At 42.5% G+C, this 17,282-nt stretch overlaps 1 protein-coding gene across 2 annotated transcripts in view; it reads left to right on the plus strand.

Annotated features, from left to right (window-relative positions):
• Positions 1-9,768: 9,768 nt before the first annotated feature.
• The window catches only part of STOX2 (storkhead box 2), a 114,817-nt gene continuing 107,303 nt past the window's right edge, over positions 9,769-17,282 (plus strand). The window contains exon 1 of one of the 2 annotated variants that reach the window (XM_066632217.1): positions 9,769-9,997. In XM_066632217.1, the coding sequence (XP_066488314.1) occupies positions 9,985-9,997 (13 nt within the window). In that variant the 5' untranslated portion in view covers positions 9,769-9,984. Of the gene's footprint in view, positions 9,998-10,764; positions 10,955-17,282 lie in introns of those variants that run through there. The other variant, XM_066632216.1, reaches the window with a different exon arrangement.

A 17,282-nucleotide genomic window follows, 5' to 3' on the forward strand; every position in this document is an offset into this window, starting at 1 on the left:
CCAATATGTATCTCTGTTGTATGAATGTCTCTTGGGAAATTGTAGTTGAACTGTTTTCAACTCCCTAAACTGCTGCTAGGGGAGCAGAGTATGCGTGTACTCCCCTACGCATTGACTCTGCATGTACTAGGCATGCACTCTGATATGATACATTGTAAAAAGAAACTTGCAGCATAGAGAACCCTACCAACATTGCCAACATTGGCACTTTGCCTTGTTTATAGTAGAGTTTTCTGCTGATCAATTCACTGTTCACATAGAATTGAATTCCATACCAAGATCCAGGTCTACAGAGCTTGCGTCCTGAGTACACTTCTGTACTGCAGCGAGTCATGGACTCTTCGCTCACAACAGGAGAGGAAACTGAACGCTTTCCACATGTGCTGTCTCTGACGCATCCTCGGCATCACCTGGCAGGACAAAGTTCCAAACAACACAGTCCTGGAATGTGCTGGAATCCCTAGCATGTATGCACTGCTGAAACAGAGATGCCTGCGTTGGCTCGGTCATGTCCTGAGAATGGATGATGGCCGGATCCCAAAGGATCTCCTCTATGGAGAACTCGTGCAAGGAAAGCACCCTACAGGTAGACCACAGCTGCGATACAAGGACATCTGCAAGAGGGATCTGAAGGCCTTAGGAGTGGACCTCAACAGGTGGGAAACCTTGGCCTCTGAGCGGCCCGCTTGGAGGCAGGCTGTGCAGCATGGCCTTTCCCAGTTTGAAGAGACACTTTGCCAACAGACTGTGGCAAAGAGGCAAAGAAGGAAGGCCCATAGCCAGGGAGACAGACCAGGGACAGACTGCACTTGCTCCCGTTGTGGAAGGGATTGTCACTCCCGAATTGGCCTTTTCAGCCACACTAGACGCTGTTCCAGAACCACCATTCAGAGCGCGATACCATAGTCTTTCAAGACTGAAGATTGCCTACTACTACTACTACTACTACTACTACTACTACTACTATTCACATGCAGTTTAAACACTGAAGGCAGAACTAGAGACTGACCATGGTCCCGATTACCATTTTCATGTCCTCAAGGTACTGCCCACACAGCATAACATTTTTTTTAAAGGAGTCTCTTCCTTCGTATACCACTTTGTAAGCTATTTTTTAAAACTTGGAAGTGTTTGAAAAGCATCTTCCAGTGTGATGTGGAGGTGAACTGCTAGTTTAAAAAAAAAAAAAGCAGCCTGTTGTGGAAGTGGGTCCTCGTCTTTTGACTCTCCGGATCTCATGTCTTGGTTGGCACACGTGTCTGTGGAAAATTGCTATCCAAAAATGCGGTAACAATATACAATATAGAAACATAATTTTATGTCATAAATCTGTTAAAAGATTCAAGACTTAAAATCACAGATCAGTCAGGTGATACTTGGCAATAGAAATGTCTACTATTACTCTCAAGACATCCTCTGTTGCAGTGTCATAACTATAGAAAGGGGTGTTTTAGTACTGAAGACATATCAGTATGAACTGGGGAAACACAGTTAATTTGCATATTTAATCACTTTCCTTGCTCCAATTTGATGTCTGCAAATGATCACTTGGAGCTTTTGGAAGTGATTTTAGCTTTTTGCACTTCACGCCTTCTGTTCTTCATAGGCTGCCATTTGTCTGTGTTTCACAGTCTGTTTTTCATGTCTGTCTTTCTAGTCCTCTTCCGCTGATACTTATTTCCTTTGTTACTTGCCTTGTGGTCCTGGGCTGTCATTTGTGATTGACCATGTTGTGGCCTGACAGAGTCCTTTGCTCTAGGATTCTATTTTTTTTAAAACTGAGTAAAGAGTAGAATGCCATCACCATTGGCTGTGCCCACAGACTCAATTTCACACAAATCAAGACACAGGCAAAGAACCCTTAAACTCTTCTCCTGTATGAACAACAGTGTGCGATTGGGATGGAGGCCTGACCTTTGGCTTGTGTTATAGGTGTGGGTAACTGTGGCACGTAAGGGAAAATAACTCCATCAGGGCCTCTGTTGCTGTCTGTCTTAAGTGGGAGTTAAAAGTTGATTGAAGGAGCCCTTTGCCTGTGTCTTCAAGTCCACAGAAGTGACCGAGTAGCATTCTGTAGCATAGCAGCATTATGGGAATGAGATGTGTGAACTCTACTCTGATTTACATTCATGTGAACAGTTTGCAAGTAAAGATTCAGAGAGTCTGAATTCTCCTCTTTAAGGAGTTTGTACAGAAGCTTCTCTAAAGAACATTCAAAATACAAACATGCCAGGGCTGACTTATCCATTAGGCACATTGCTTAGGCCTATGATACTTTTAGGGGCCCACAAAAATGTTTTATGTTAAAATCAGAAGAAAAAAATGAACTTTCAGGTTTGAATAAAATGTTTTAATTTTTTTTCTCACATCAGAAAAAATGGAAACTTATGATTCATGAAAATCTATTAAATTTTGCCTAAAACAGAAAAAATAACAAATGTTGACATATTTAAAGTTATATAAAAATAATTTTAATATTGATATTGTGGTGAGAGGGGCCTACGAAGGCAAAAGTGCCTAGGGCATTTGAAAGACACAGTGTGGTTCGGAAACATGCCTGGCCAATATGTCCATAGGTGGGTTCAGCACCCATTCCCAGCATTCCTGAACATTCCCCATCTCATTTCAATGCACACCAGGAAGCCCTGTTAGCCTGCTTTTCAAGGTAAGACCATACAATTGTACACGTACATTTGTATGGTCTAGTAGGCGTACTGTAAATGCTTCTTCATATTTCACATGTTTGCTTACCTGTTAGTGATGCTGGATTTAAGAAGAAAACAAAGTTGTTAAACCAAAGTTATGGTTCATGTTAATATGGCTACAGCTTTTTTAAGAACTGAAAGAACCTGGGAAGCCATCTCAGTTCACTTTCAGTTCTTAAAAACACTGTAAGAGTTGTAAGCTATGTGCTAATTTTGAGTAACAAAGGGTTTAACCTCTGAAATGTGTATCAGTGAGATCAAAACTTCGTAATTAGCTAGCTGAGAACCAATCTACCCATTATACAGAATGAGGTGGTAAGCTAAGGGTGTTACAATTCTGGACTGTTTCACTTGAGGCAGGGAGTCTTATTTTTGAATCCTCCACAATGCAGAAACATTCTGCATGTAATAAACCAGCAAGCTGGGGAAAGAGCTGCACTAAACCTCTTCTTTGATGTGCTCACTTACCATATACAGTGCGGGTGTTGTTTGCTTTTTGTTTTATGGGGAAGCATTCTGAAATATGATTCAGTACCTGCAGTTTAAAGAGGGAAGGTCCAGAATTATATTGTCTCACTCTGCATAATGTGTGGATTGGTTCTGAGACACCCAGGTGCAATTACTCTTAGTTTACTGAGCTAAAAGCTCGGGATACTTAAAGAAGAACCAGAAATAGGATATGGACTGGTGAAACTTTGTTCTGTACATGAGACTTGGAGAAGCCAAGTTTACAAAAAATGCTATTTGTTCAAATAAACTTTGTAAAGGTTTTTTAAAAGCTAGTGAAAGAGAACAAGGATAGAAGCCCTGAATTCCTGTCATCACACATTCCACAACCATAAGAAGTGAGAGAAATACGATCTGAAACTCACTTAAGAGGTTCTGCAATTAAACCTGGATTAGTTCAGCAGCACAATATACATGATGCCTTTCTGGAGGTAAACGACAGACTTGCCTGAGGTTGTTTGAACGGCTCTCTCTTTTTAGTTTTTTTTTTTTAAAAAACAACATTTAATTTCTCAAACATAGTGTCCAAGAAGGTATACACAGAATGAGCCAAGTTAACAACTGAGGTGTTAATTGAATCACATCAGTAGAAAAAGTCATATTTTGTGACAATCTGTAGCCTTGCCAGCAGTTTTTTTGTGGCACCCTTTTGTGTATCTGGTTTAAATGATGATGAGTGGTTTTGAAAGGGAACAAATTAAGAATATTGGTGACAGACGCCCCAGGAGAGCTGATTTTCTGTGTCCCTCCTTCGTATTTTTCTGCTTAGTGCACCTGAGTGTGGGTGTTGGAAAGACAAGACCTGTGCCTTCTGAAACTCAAACAGCAGTGATAACCTGATACTGGACCTCTCTCAAAAGCCACCATCTTTTGAAAGAGACCTGAGAAGGAATTGAGGAGAAATAAGCTTATTTTATTTTATCTGTTGGCACTGCAGCATTTGTGATAGTTATTTTGTCTATGAGAAGTCCTAACCCCTTTTTTCTAGTAATTTTCAGTACTGTATAAGAAAGTCAAGAGTCTCCTATTTTTAACCCATAGGACTTTTTCAAACCTCACTATGTGTGGGACACTATTTAAAGTTCTGTGTCACAGATCTCTGTAGTGTTACTATTCAGTACTCAACTTTGTTTGGTCCTGTTGCCTTATTTGAACCCTTGGCTGCATTTCTCAGGCTGCATTTCTACTATGTCCACCTCATTTTATGTACATTTTATGTACTAGGAGGCCATTGTCTTCAAGCTTCTCAACCTTGTTCTTCTGGGATTCATTATGAAGAAATAGATTGGGCATAATTAAGAGAGTCCTGGGAGCCAGCTTGGTGTAGTGGTTTGGGAATTGGAAGATCCAGGTTCAAATCCCTGCTCAGCCATGAAGCTTCCTGGGTGACCTTGGGCAGTGTACTATCTTTTAGTCTCACCCCCCTCACAGGGTTGTTGTGAAGGAACCATGTACAATGCCCTGAGCTCCTTGGAGGAAAGGTGATATAAAAATGTGAAAAATAAATGGTATCTGAACTTCTCAAACAAAACACTTTTGTAATCTTGCCCTGTGTGATGCAAATGAGCTGACTTATTCAACTTGAATCTGTGAACTTTCTAAACTTCAAATGAACACCAGTACTGAATGCTGGGATGTACAAATCAGCCTTTTAAATGTGTGTAGAATTTTGAGAAACATAATGGTTTTACAGCCCAATCCTAACCACAGTCCCATCGGGCTACTTGGATTCGCATCAGTGATATTGCTGGCATAAATTCAAGCCGCCCCATATCAGGGAAAAGGTTCAGGAGGGGGGAATAGGATATGGTGGAGGCCTCCTCTGCTATCTTTCCCCTTTCTGGGCCTGATCCATACCCACCCTACCCTCCTCCACCCTGTTCCACCCTCTCCCGCCAGCCAGTAGAGTGCCTACCTGCTCCGATGGGCGCTTACCTCTGACTGGCACCAGCAGACCAGCACAGGCCTTTCTGCCAGCACCAGGGTTCTTTGCACTGTTGCGTGTGCCCATCCCACCGGCAGAGGCTGGCATAGGCTTGGGCTGTTAGTATGAGCAGCTCTAAAGTTACCCATCCTTCTGTTACAAATGTGCCTTATTTATAATTAAGTTTATATATAGCAAAAAGCTTGTGTTGTTTAATATGATTTAAATTGTGAAATGAAGGTTCTGTTCTAGCTTTGGATGAATTGTGAACTATTGATTTAGTGTAGAATGGCTTGTGGAAAAATACATATGGTTTCTGTTATGATGCACTGGAAGCAAAGTAAAAAAGTAATTAGGATGGAGGAGGTGTCTTGAATAGCAGAAATTTGGCAACTTAACCTTGAAGCTTCACAGCCTTGAATTTGTTCAGGTTTACTTGCTTGGAGCATAATTTTCTCCCAGGGCCTTTCTTTAGGATTAAAAAAAAATGCTTCTTACTACATTTAACCTTAGCACTATATGTCAGCAAGATTATCCTTTCTGAAGAGACAGTAGTGTTGTGCACAGCCTCTGTTTACTGGATGAGCCTGTGTTATGGGATGGGAAGAAAGACAGACTTACTGCAGAAAGATTACATTCACCATACCTGTTCTTTGTAAAACAGCAGGAATGACTCAACCATAAGGTTGAATATCTCACAGTGGGTTGTGGGTTGGCGGAGGCAAAGAAGGTGGTGGTAGAGGTGGACTGGTAGATGATGAGGAGATGAGTGCTGATTCTGCATGTGGGCTGGCTGACGTGTGGGGCATGTATATGTGTTGGAATGTGTGCTAGCAGGAAGGCAGCAGGATTGAGGGGAGAATAGCAGATCCACTTCTTTTTCTAGTAGCAGGTCACTTTGGGCTGCCTCCTAAAACATAGTGGGGATTGTAATTGGTTCAACTTCTGCTCATGGATACATTTACCAGGGATGTACTGGAATCACTGCACGCAAGTCTCGAGTTGAGTTGTGAGTCACCAAACCCCTGACTCAACTCTACTCACGAGTCATAATCGGTGGCCATTGTGACTCCACCTGAGCTGCTTAGAGTCATTTTTCACTCAAGCCTGAGTCATTTCAAGAAATGAGTTGTAGCACAAATCAGGTATAACTCTACAGAAAAAAACGGATGTACTGTTCAGGTGTGTGTGTCAAAGTTCTTATTTAACACTCCCTTAATGTTCCCATCCCATCTGCAGTCAGTGACCACCATTTAAATTTCATTTATGTAAACAAAAACTGTGCTGTTATTTGAGTGGATGTAGCAATGCAGAAAAAATGATTGGTTCCATACAAACCCCAGCAACAACCACCACCCCCATTCACATCATGACGCCCAATTCTGCCTTCGGAAAGAGCACCAAGCAGCACTGCACGAACCAACAAGGAGGCGTCCAAACTCAGCAAGGTGGGAGGGGACGGCAGATCGCCAAAGAATCCCCTCCCCACTGTACCCCACTGGTACAGTACCCCACTGTACCCCAGTGCCAATTTCAAAATGGTGCCCTGGAAGTAACGTCAATCCCGGGCTTTAAACAAGTGAAAATCAGGGGGAAACCCCCGTCCTTCCCCCAGCAGCTCACCACCCACTTGCACCACTTGCCCTGTTACCTCCTCCAGCCAATGGTGTAGCTTAAAGCATCTACTACTGGGAGTCAAAGAAGATTTTGTAGCCCCCCACAACAAAATCAAATTTAATTAAATAAAAAAGTGTGCCCCATACCGTTTAGAGACACTGTACTGGGGTGAAGGGGGACAGTTATTCTGCCCCTGTTAAATATAAGAGGAGACTCTTTACACAGTTAGCAGGCATAACTGCATTATGATACATGAAAATGAGAGCTTACTCATATTAACACCTTGTTGGTTCCCTGTAGTATAATAACAACACCTGACTGGCTCTCGGAACAATCAATCTCATTGGTCAGTTATGAGTTAAGAAAATTCAGTTTTTACATAACGTGGCTGTGTTTTTATTTTCTGGTTATTTGGCTATAACTTTTGCTAGAATAGAAATATTTTGTCACAGTTTGTTTCATTGCATTATGCATCAAATTCTGCTTCAATTGTTATGATGGTATTGTTAAAAATTACGTACCAAGGTTTTCACAGTTTTTGGCACTTGTGTCAAGCTCAGGTTGTTGTCCTCCTAAAACTTGTCTGGTACAATTGCTACCCCCTGCTCCCCATTAGCCATGCCACTGCCTTCCTGGCTGTCCCCACCTTCTGGTTCCTTCCTCCAGCCTCATGCAGCCAAAAAATAAGACAAACAAAAACCTTAAGCCTCCACCCCTAGCCCCATATCCTGGAGTGAACCTCCCCTCCTCCAACCACGTCAGGTGCTGCTGCTGGTCTGAATGCCAGCTTCTGGATCTCTCCATGAAGTCATTGGCACAACACAGAAGTGGCAGAAATTAAATAAACAAGTACGCATGCACACAAAACAGTTGCAAACGCACACAAAAACCAAGTTGTTAATTCAGGTTATGTCTCTTTCTGAGTTACTGGTCCTGAGTTGCAAGTCTTATCCAAGTCAGTGATGTCTGTTTTGAAATGTGTGTTTTTGCAACTCAAGTCGAGTCATAAAGACTCAAGTGCCCATCCCTGATGTTTGCTTCCTAGCCTGTGTGATGAGTAGATTTAATCCTTAAAAACCAGTGAAGACAAGCGAGCTCTTTACACAATCCGTTATCCTGTGCTAGACTTAATGTGCTGAACTTAATTCAACCTCTCACTTGTTTACACATTCAGGGGCAAATTAAAGGTTGAAATGAGTTGAAAGAAGGTCCCTAAACTCTGGCAAGATCAAGGGTCCTTGATTCACCTTTCTCTCATTTCAGTGTGAGTGAGCAGCTAAACAGCAGCAGTTACTTACAGAGAATGGAGCTTAAAAATCCTACAGATAAGTACTGCAGCCTATGAATAAGATAAAGCAGGACAGTATTACCTGAATCGGAAGCACCTTGTAGATTCCTTATTTTTTAATAGTGTTGTTTGCAGGATGACAACTCCGAGTGTGAATGAGGTGTCCCTAGATGCATCCTTGTTTCAGTTTTGGATACAGTCCTGACTAATTTCTCTGCCTCCCTGATGCTGGGTGCTCTTTTATGTTTTACTTTTATGGTGCAAGAGACTCTTGGATCTGACCACAAGATGGAAAAAACAGCTTAGGAGTAATCTTCCCATTGACTGTCCTGAACAATCTCCCATAACAATGGCAAGCAACCTAAAGAACATATGTACTGACCAAGAAAATTGTCAAGTGACAGATTTTAGACAGCAGATCTATGTGTAACATCAAATATACTTGGGCGGCATTGAAGAGAAATATTTATGATGTCTGTTCAGGAATAAATTACAGGGAATTTGATTGAAAGGAAACTTGCCTGGGGGTTGGAGTAGTAAAGAAAGAAGAGAGGTGCTGTTTTAAGATTTGCGCTTCCCCGCCTAGCCTTTCACTTTCCTTGGGGAGCCACAAATTTGTGAGGATGGTGAGCCCAACAGTGACTAGAGAATCTACCAGACTTAGTTTATAGCTATGCATGTCAGAAGTTAACCCTTTCAACCTTGGGGGGGGGCTAGAAAAGTCCTGTTGGAAGTTGATGTTGCCACTCACACAGTCATTTGTTTTACATATCTGTGCATATAGGACCTTTCATAAAAAAAAGTTTGGACAGATGGATGACTAATGGAAGATTAGAAATGAGTGGGGGAAATCAAAGATCTGAAGCGTTCAATAGTAAATAATATTATTTTGATTGAAAATTCTTTGCCTCAGGAGGTTTCGTGGTTAGAAAGAAGCATAGTTAAAATTCCTTTTTGGGGAGAGGGGGAAGGGAGGGGGGATATCCTTCTAAGCCTGCAGACAGAACAGAATATTACAGGCCTCCCACCATTATGCTCTTACAGCTCCTATGTTCTGCAGTTATCTACACAGACCAAGCAGAACAGGACCTCTTCTCTCAATACACTGATTGCATGCATTGTGGTCCCTTAATGATTGGCTCTTGGACAAGAAACAGCTGTATGGAGCTTTGGTTTGCAAAAGAGATTAGAGGTTTTTCTTATAGTGACTGGTTGGTTGGCACTGTATATGGAGAAAAGGGTTTGCTAAGAAGTAGCTGCTTCCAGCCAGTTTGATTACTTTGCCCTGGAGTTCCTTTGCAGCTGTCAAATGAACTGATTCCTTCCACCCGTCTCTTCAGTGTTTTCTTTTCTTTTTTTCCAAAATCAGTTATTGTTAAGGCGGACTCAGAAATCCTACATGCAGTCTTGTTTTTTTTAAAGCAAGAGGGCTTTTCTTTTTCCTGATGAAAAGAGGAGGAGTAGGCTGGATTGTCATAAAAATATACAACTTTGTACGTAAATACACACAAGCTGATTATAAGCTGGGGCACAAGCCAAGGTTTGGATGAGCCTCAGGGTATTTTACATGAAAATGTGCAGCCTGACTGGCTCAGCGCTTCTAACTTAAGACAGCTTCTTGATTAGCATAAGACTGGGTGGCTGCCTTGTTTCCTGCCCTTCAATTCTTATTCAGCGTATTGGGGCGGAGAGGAGCAGTGGCAAGCCGAGCAGACATACACCCTGGATTTTCTGAAAGCTAACCCTTGGATTAATTTTGCAGTCCGGCCTCCCCAAGGCTGGAAGAGCTGGCAGGGTCGACAGGCATACGTAGATGCATATGCAGTTCTGGAAAGAAAGGATAACCTTGCATCAGCGAACGACGACGAAACGGCTGGCAAGCTGCAGCTGCAGGAGAATGGAAGAGACAGGAGCCTCAGCCATGATGACCATCTGCGCTGAACATGACTGCTGTTTGTAGGTTACATACACCTTGAATGTATGAATGAGGAATATGTTCTGCGAGTCTAGGAAGAGAGGCTGTGGGTGCTGCTGATGGGAAGAATGGTCGAATGGTTGCAGCAGCCATGATTTTTGGGCTGCTTCATTGATGCTTTGCTTGGATTCTGATAGGTTGAAGGAGTGGGGGGGGGGGGGGAATCAGCATTTGGCTGCTACCAGATCTTCATGCGACTCCTATGGCATTGCAGATTGGATGCTCCCTTGCTTTGCGTACTGCAGTCCTCCAGGTCAAAACCAAAGGCCGTGTGCTTTGCCTAATTTGCTTGGGTCTTTTGTGTCCCAGCTCACAGCTGGCTAAGCCCTTCCTTGCTGAATCGAGCTATTGTTTTGGGACCCCGGAGCTTCCAGGCTGCAGATCTCCCCTTCTTGTTCCCCCTCCCCCTTTTTCGGTTTCTTTCCTCCACCACCATCACCGCTACCCCCGCCTTAGAAGCCACATAATTTTGCCTTTCCTCCACATGACTCTGGAAGCTATAAGCTGGGCTTGAGTGCCAATGAAGTGTAATGCATTGTGGGACGTGTGTAAAATTGGATCTTTCAAGGGGGGGCAAAGGAATGGACTTGTGGTTTGCTTGATGGACGAGGTAGTGGCAAAATGTTGCTTGCAGAGCCAAGCTGAGCTGTGCCTGTAAAGACACTGATGTGAAAGGGAATGCGGTGAGCAAGCTGTGAGGCCTGGCTCATGCTCATGCTGCTGCTCCTGCTGTTGCTGCTCGTGGTGGATTAGACTGCAGGTAGTCTCAAAAATGAAGAAGACCCGAAGTACAACCTTACGGCGAGCCTGGCCTAGCTCTGATTTCTCAGACCGGGCCTCTGATCGCATGAGGTCCCGCAGTGAAAAGGACTACCGCCTGCACAAACATTTCCCACCAGCTTTCCTTTCCCAGGCATCACGGGGCTACATGACATCAGGTCTGTAACACTCTGTGTGTGTGCATGTGTCTCTCACTCCGTGTGTGTGTGCGTGTGTGTGTGTGTGTGTGTGTGTGTGCGTACCCACATCTGTATCTTTGTTCCAAGGCTTGGTCTTGCATGTTTTGTTTATCTCTTCAGTGTTGTGCCAACAATTTATTATTTTGTGACTGATTAGCATAGGTTGTAATGAATAATGCAGTTTCTTTTAAAGCACAGATCCACCATTTTGTTCCTCGGGAAGATTCACAGCAGGGCCTTCTCAATATGGTGTTTTAAAGCCTTCCAGCCCCCCTCCCCCCCCCAAATAAATGAAGAGATAGATCAGTATTTTTAGCAAATAGCTGGGAGATGTGATCCCAGAAGACTCCCCACTCCACCTACCCCCCCCGCCCACCCGTCTCCTGGTGCTGAATAATGATTACCAAACCAGATAGTGTCTCTTAATCCAGCTAAATACAATTATTTCAATAGGCATTTCTGTGTTTCATTTTCTTGACAAAAAAATGTCACCTGCCATTGGGCCTTTGTGAATGTAGCTCATTTTTCAGCTGGCTATTTTTGCTCTGGGGAAGTTTTGTCGGTGATGGAAATGAGTTTAAATGTAAACATTTGTGTGTAGGGGAGGGCAAAGGAGTGTCTGGGTGCATATCACATGTGTTTGTTCATCTATTCGTTGCATCTGTGGAGGCTCTGTAGGAATAATGGACACTGCACCAACATGTTTGTTTATGTATCACAGGTTAGGAGCACAAACAAAACATAACAAAGCTGTGTAAGATTCTAACAACAAGGGCAAACCTTCATCTTTGAATCAAAAATTGTAGAAGAAAATTTTTTTTAATCTCTCCCCCTCCCCCAAATAATGCCTATTTTATTTCATTCATTCATACTCTAATGCTTTTAAAATTTCAGGCATTCATGAGACACAGAAAAGAATATTTGAAAAGGGGAAGGAAAAATTATCCTGGATACCTCCTTTGTTGTCTCATCATCATTCTAACAAAGCAGTTGAAAAACATTTCATTACCCTGGTCAAATACCCATTTCCCATCTAGTCAATTCTCCCCCATCTTCCTAAAGTTTATTTTAGCTTAATGATGAAGACTTCTTCCACATGACTGCAAAGGTTCTCCCATCTCCCTCCTTTCCCCCCATCCTTGGTTTTAAGCCAAGGCTGCCTGTAACTTATATACTTGCTGTCTTCCTAAATAAATGAATCTCTTTAACCAGCACTTGGAGTCTCATGCTGTAAGAATCCCTTGTGAACATTCTTGTGTCAGCAATCAGACAGAATTGTTTGAATATATTCAAATATTGTTTGAATAATTTTGGATAATGAAGCTTTTCTGTTTTTCTCAGAACCCATGCAGGAATATGAAATGGAAAGTATAATTTATGCTTAAAAGATCTGCCAAGGAACTGTAGTCTAATGGTTAGGGTTTGGTTGCTGCAGAACCTTCAGCAACATAATTATGACAAATTTGGCCTCCCTGTATACATTCAGAATCTGAACTCAGGTTCACTCTCATGTCATGCATTTTTTTTTTTAAGTTTTGGGACATTTTAGATGAGGATAACTAGATCATGTCTAACTAAAGCTTTTTTGCGACTTATAATAAGACTTGAAAAAGAACTATCTATCAGTTCCCACCCCCCCTCCTGGAAATCGGTATTTCTGGTAGTCTCTTTATTTGCTTTCCTAAACATTGTATAGCAATTCACATGAATTAAACATGCACACGGACTCTGTATTCATAAATGCAGAATCTTGATAGTGCCTGGCTGTGTGATGCAATTGGCTGATCCCTATTGAGTTGTTTGGAGAATGTGTAAGTTTTCTCTGCCTCTCTGTCTCTCTCTCCCCCAGTGTGTGTACAGGAGCTTGTACCTGTTTAGTGGAAGGGGTGCTTATGCCTTTTGTGAGAGGACACTATAAAATGGAATGTTACATCTGTGAATATCTGGAGGCAATGATCTGCAGTGCTACAGTGCAATAATGTATGGTGTGTGCTTGAGGGGTGGGGTGGTGGAGGGAGTGAAGAGCAGGTGACACATCTTCGATGAGTAATACACTATAATTGTTAGGAGTACAGCACAAGTGGCAATTGAAACAGGAATGATGTAAAGCAAACCTAGCACGTGATGATCGTAGCTGTAAAAATTTTGGCCTCTTTGTGGGTTGATTTTTTTTTTTTAATGAACTCTGTCCTTTGCCTTTCCAAATATTGGTTTTGGGAGGAATGGGTACTGTATCCAAACACTCTGGCTTTTTAAAAGGAAGCTCTCTTCCTGACAGGAAATCTATAGGAAGTCGTCTTGCATAAAAGTTGCAGTGATTGGGAATACAAATACTTTCTTTGTCACCCAGATTGTTTTACAGCAGAAAAGGCCTTGAAGCTTTTCAGTCTCTGGCATTTTGTTTGTCCAACATTTTAGGCTAATCGCCATTAGTATTGTTATGGTCCCTTTTTAAATAAATGCTGTATTGTCTGATAGATGAAAGAGAAAGTTACTTGTTTGGGCTTGATTTTTTTTTAAGCCCAAGGACATTAAGGTAGGCGAGCAAGAAAATTATTTTCTCTCTCCCTCCCACCCCACCTACAAACTTATTATTATGCACCCTGCGTCTCTGAGATGAGGCATCCTAGAAATCTGACAGCATAGTCCTATGCATGTCTACCCAGAAGTAATTCCTGTTGTGCTAAGTGTGGCTTACACCTAGGAAAGTGCATTACATCCTAAATTTATTAAACAAGACTAAATTTGAATTTCCTTCTATTTTTTTTAAGACCGCCTATAGTAAATGTTCCTGTAAGTGAGTATAAGAGTACAGAATATGGAAATGTCTAAGAAATATGACCTGATGGCAAGGCTATAATTTATTGGAATAGTGAAATATCTAATAGCCCAATCCTACCTGCACTGGAACAGGGAGGCTGACTGGCCTTCCCCGCATTCAACATGGAGTTGGGGCTGGTAGCAGCTCAACCTGCGGCAAGGGGAATTCCTTCCCCTTACCCCAGGTAACGCCACAGCAGTCCCCAATGTAGCTATATACCTCAGGAGATGGTGCAGATCTGAGCATCCCAGAGCTACTCTGGGCTGTCCAGGACCAGGGATAGAAACCTGCACAAGTGCCAGATCCTGGCCCCACCCCCCACTTATCTGCTGCCCACCACTGGCCCGCCTACTGCCTCCCCCAAAACACTTCCTTTCTGCCTTCCCCCCAGACCCCTGCACTTCTGCAACAAAACTGGGCCGTTGCAAGGGACTTGCACTGACTCATGACCTTTTTTGGAATGCAGCCTACGTAGAGTCTAGATCAGTGGTTCTCAAATGGGTGGGTTGCGACCCACCAATTAGTGTAAAGATTACCCTGTCCCTTTAAGGGGCATTGGTAGGGGAGAGGTAGGGAAGCGATTCCCCAGGATCGCGTCCGTTTGGGGGGGGGTGCTTGTCACTTACTTTTAGAAGACAGGGCTGCAGCAGGCTGCAGGAGGTGCAGGGAGCCCTGCACAGCCCTGCACAGCGCTCCCCAAGGTTTGGAACTTTCACTGAAAGCGGGTGCAAAGCGCCTCCTGCAAAACGGAAGTGCTTTGCCCCACTTTCAGGGAAAGTTCCAAGCCTCGGGGAGCACTGGGCTGTGCAGGGCTCCCCGCACTTCCTGGTGGGTCGCGACCAGTAGTGAGACTTTATTGTGGAAATGAAAATAGGAAGTCATGGCTTTTACTGCTGAAGAATTTCTTTGTGAATGCGCTCTACAGGAGTATCCATAGAGTTGAGAGGTCGTGCAAAGGGTTTGTTTGTTAATGCTGATAATATTAACTTCTCCTAGGAAAAGCTGGCTAGCTTTTATGGCGTTGAAGCAGATATAAACTATAACAATAACATGGTTAAACCTTATACTAGAGAGAGTTCCTGTATATCGGTATTCCCCAGTCTGTGGGCCGGGACCTACCAGTTGGTTGTGAACTGATTTTTGGAGGGTTGCAAAAAGTTTTTAAAATATTAAAAATAGCAACCACCCTTGCCTAGTTCACAGAAGAAAATCTTTAGCTGGATTGCTAACTTGTGGTATGAGGTAATCTTCATACCCCCAAATAAAAATGTCACATTTTCCAATTTTCTCTAGTAATTGGCTTGGCATAGATCAGGGGTCTCCAAATTTTTCAGCTAGAGGGTCGCATCAGATATCTGGCACGGTGTCATGGACTGAAAAATATATAAACTTTTAATATAAAATTTAAATAAATACTTTAGAGATGGAACTTAGATGAATGAATAAATGAATTAATGGGCTCGAATTTCCATGTTTTCTCCAAGCCTCAACACACACCACAGAAATAAACCACACACTCAAATGGATCCCCATTCTCCCACCTCCCAAGCAGCTTACTTAAATATACAGGTGTAAGTACCTCAGAACCAGCACATCACAGGAAACACCTGGAGTGTGTTCTAAGCATCCCCGACCCCCAGAAAGCCTTATAAGGCCTTTAGAGGGCACAAAATTTACTTTCGGTTTTCCCGAAAACCAGAAGTGATACGCACAGCCTCCTTGGCCCTCAGAACACCCTCTGGACACGACCAGAGCTGTCGAGTGGGCCAGAGGCTCTCGGGCCAGGGGCTGGTTTGGGCCGGATAGAGGCTTGCCATGGGCCACATCTGGCCCCGGGCTGGGGTTTGGATACCCCTGGCATAGATCACGTGTGAATCCATTTTTAGCCTTTTGTCTGGCCTGGAAGTCCCTAACATTCTCCAGTTCAGCCTTCTAGGTACCCTGGAATGACTATAGAAGTTTGGGGAAACGCTTGAACTCCATTTCTAAGGAATGTATAGCAAATGTCTACCCATGCATACACAAGTCTCTAGCAAACCTGAGAGCACAGGACTCTGATTATCATTAATTAATAATTTATTAATAATAATAAATAAATAAAATATTTCTTTATAGCTCTCTTTTCTGACTAGTGGGTCGCGATAGATAGATGGTTGGTTTTAAAAGTGGGTCCTGGTCTAAAAAGTTTGGGAAGCACTGCTATATAACATAACGAAATAACTCTTCATAAACCTGAAATTTTATAACTGAAAATGGAGGAAAATAACTGTACTATGAGATTGATTGTTACTAACCAATGGAAAACAATCTTTTTAAAATGACAAAGCTGATGTTGTGCTATGTATAGTTCTGAAAATGAAGCAGGGCTTTAAAAACATACACATACAACTCTAGTATGCATGTGTTGGAAACCAATTACTAAAAGGGAGTTGAGTTCCATTGAAGATATATATACACACACTTACAAGCATAATAACTATTTGCGTTCCGTCAGAAACTGATCTGGCAGGTTTAGGTTTTTTCCAAGGGTGTGAGGGATTTGCAACCTCATGTTGCTGTTTTAATTAAATGTTGTAGGAATTGGTGGCAGTGTATTCACTTGTGGTAGGAAGGAGCCTGTCCTTTTTCACCACAGTGAAACAACTGAACAATCATAAGAGCATAGCATGACTTGAAAGATTTTCTGCATGGGCTACAACTAGGCCTAAGTTCTGAACAGTCTACATTGATGCCTTTAGCTCAGAAGATATTAATAGTAGCTAAATTTCAATTTTGGACTGTCCCCATTGCTATCCTAGCGCACGATCTCTCTAGACTCCCAATATCTCTGCTCTCCAGCACATCCCTACCTGTGACCTTCACTCATCCAGCTCCACCGTCTTAAGCCATCGAAAGGTGTCTTGTTTCCTCAGATGACTTTCTCCTTCTCCCTTATGTCTGGAATGCCTCCATGATGCCACCATTGTTGTTACCTTTAAATCTCTCATTACAGCTTGTTTTTTTCTGCAGACTTTGACCCAACTGCTTACAGGTAGTCTCCATACTATACTGTAATGAAGTCTCAGGAAGCATGCAGTATATGGAATAATCTTCTCTGATCTTTCCTTGCTTCCCTCTGCTTTCTGTTGCCTCCGTTGTCTCTTCTGTGACAGGGACGGGCCTTCTCACTTTGTGTAAAGCATCATGCATGCATGATGTATTACAGGTTGGGCATCCCTTATCCAAAGTACTTGGGACCAGAAGTGTTTTGGATATTGAATTTTCCATGTTTTGGAATACTTGCATGCGCATTATGAGAGATCTTGGGGATAGGACCCAAGTCGAAACACAAAATTCATTTTGTTTCATATACCCCTTATACACATAACCTGAAGGTAATTTTATACAATATTTTTAACAATTTTGTGCATTAAGCAAGGTTTGCGCATGAAATACAGTTTGTGATTTTATTTCTTTAGGTTAAAAAGTTTTTTAAAAAGTCATACT

This window comes from Tiliqua scincoides, chromosome 6 (genome assembly GCF_035046505.1).
Source record: "Tiliqua scincoides isolate rTilSci1 chromosome 6, rTilSci1.hap2, whole genome shotgun sequence".
Taxonomy (NCBI): domain Eukaryota; kingdom Metazoa; phylum Chordata; class Lepidosauria; order Squamata; family Scincidae; genus Tiliqua; species Tiliqua scincoides.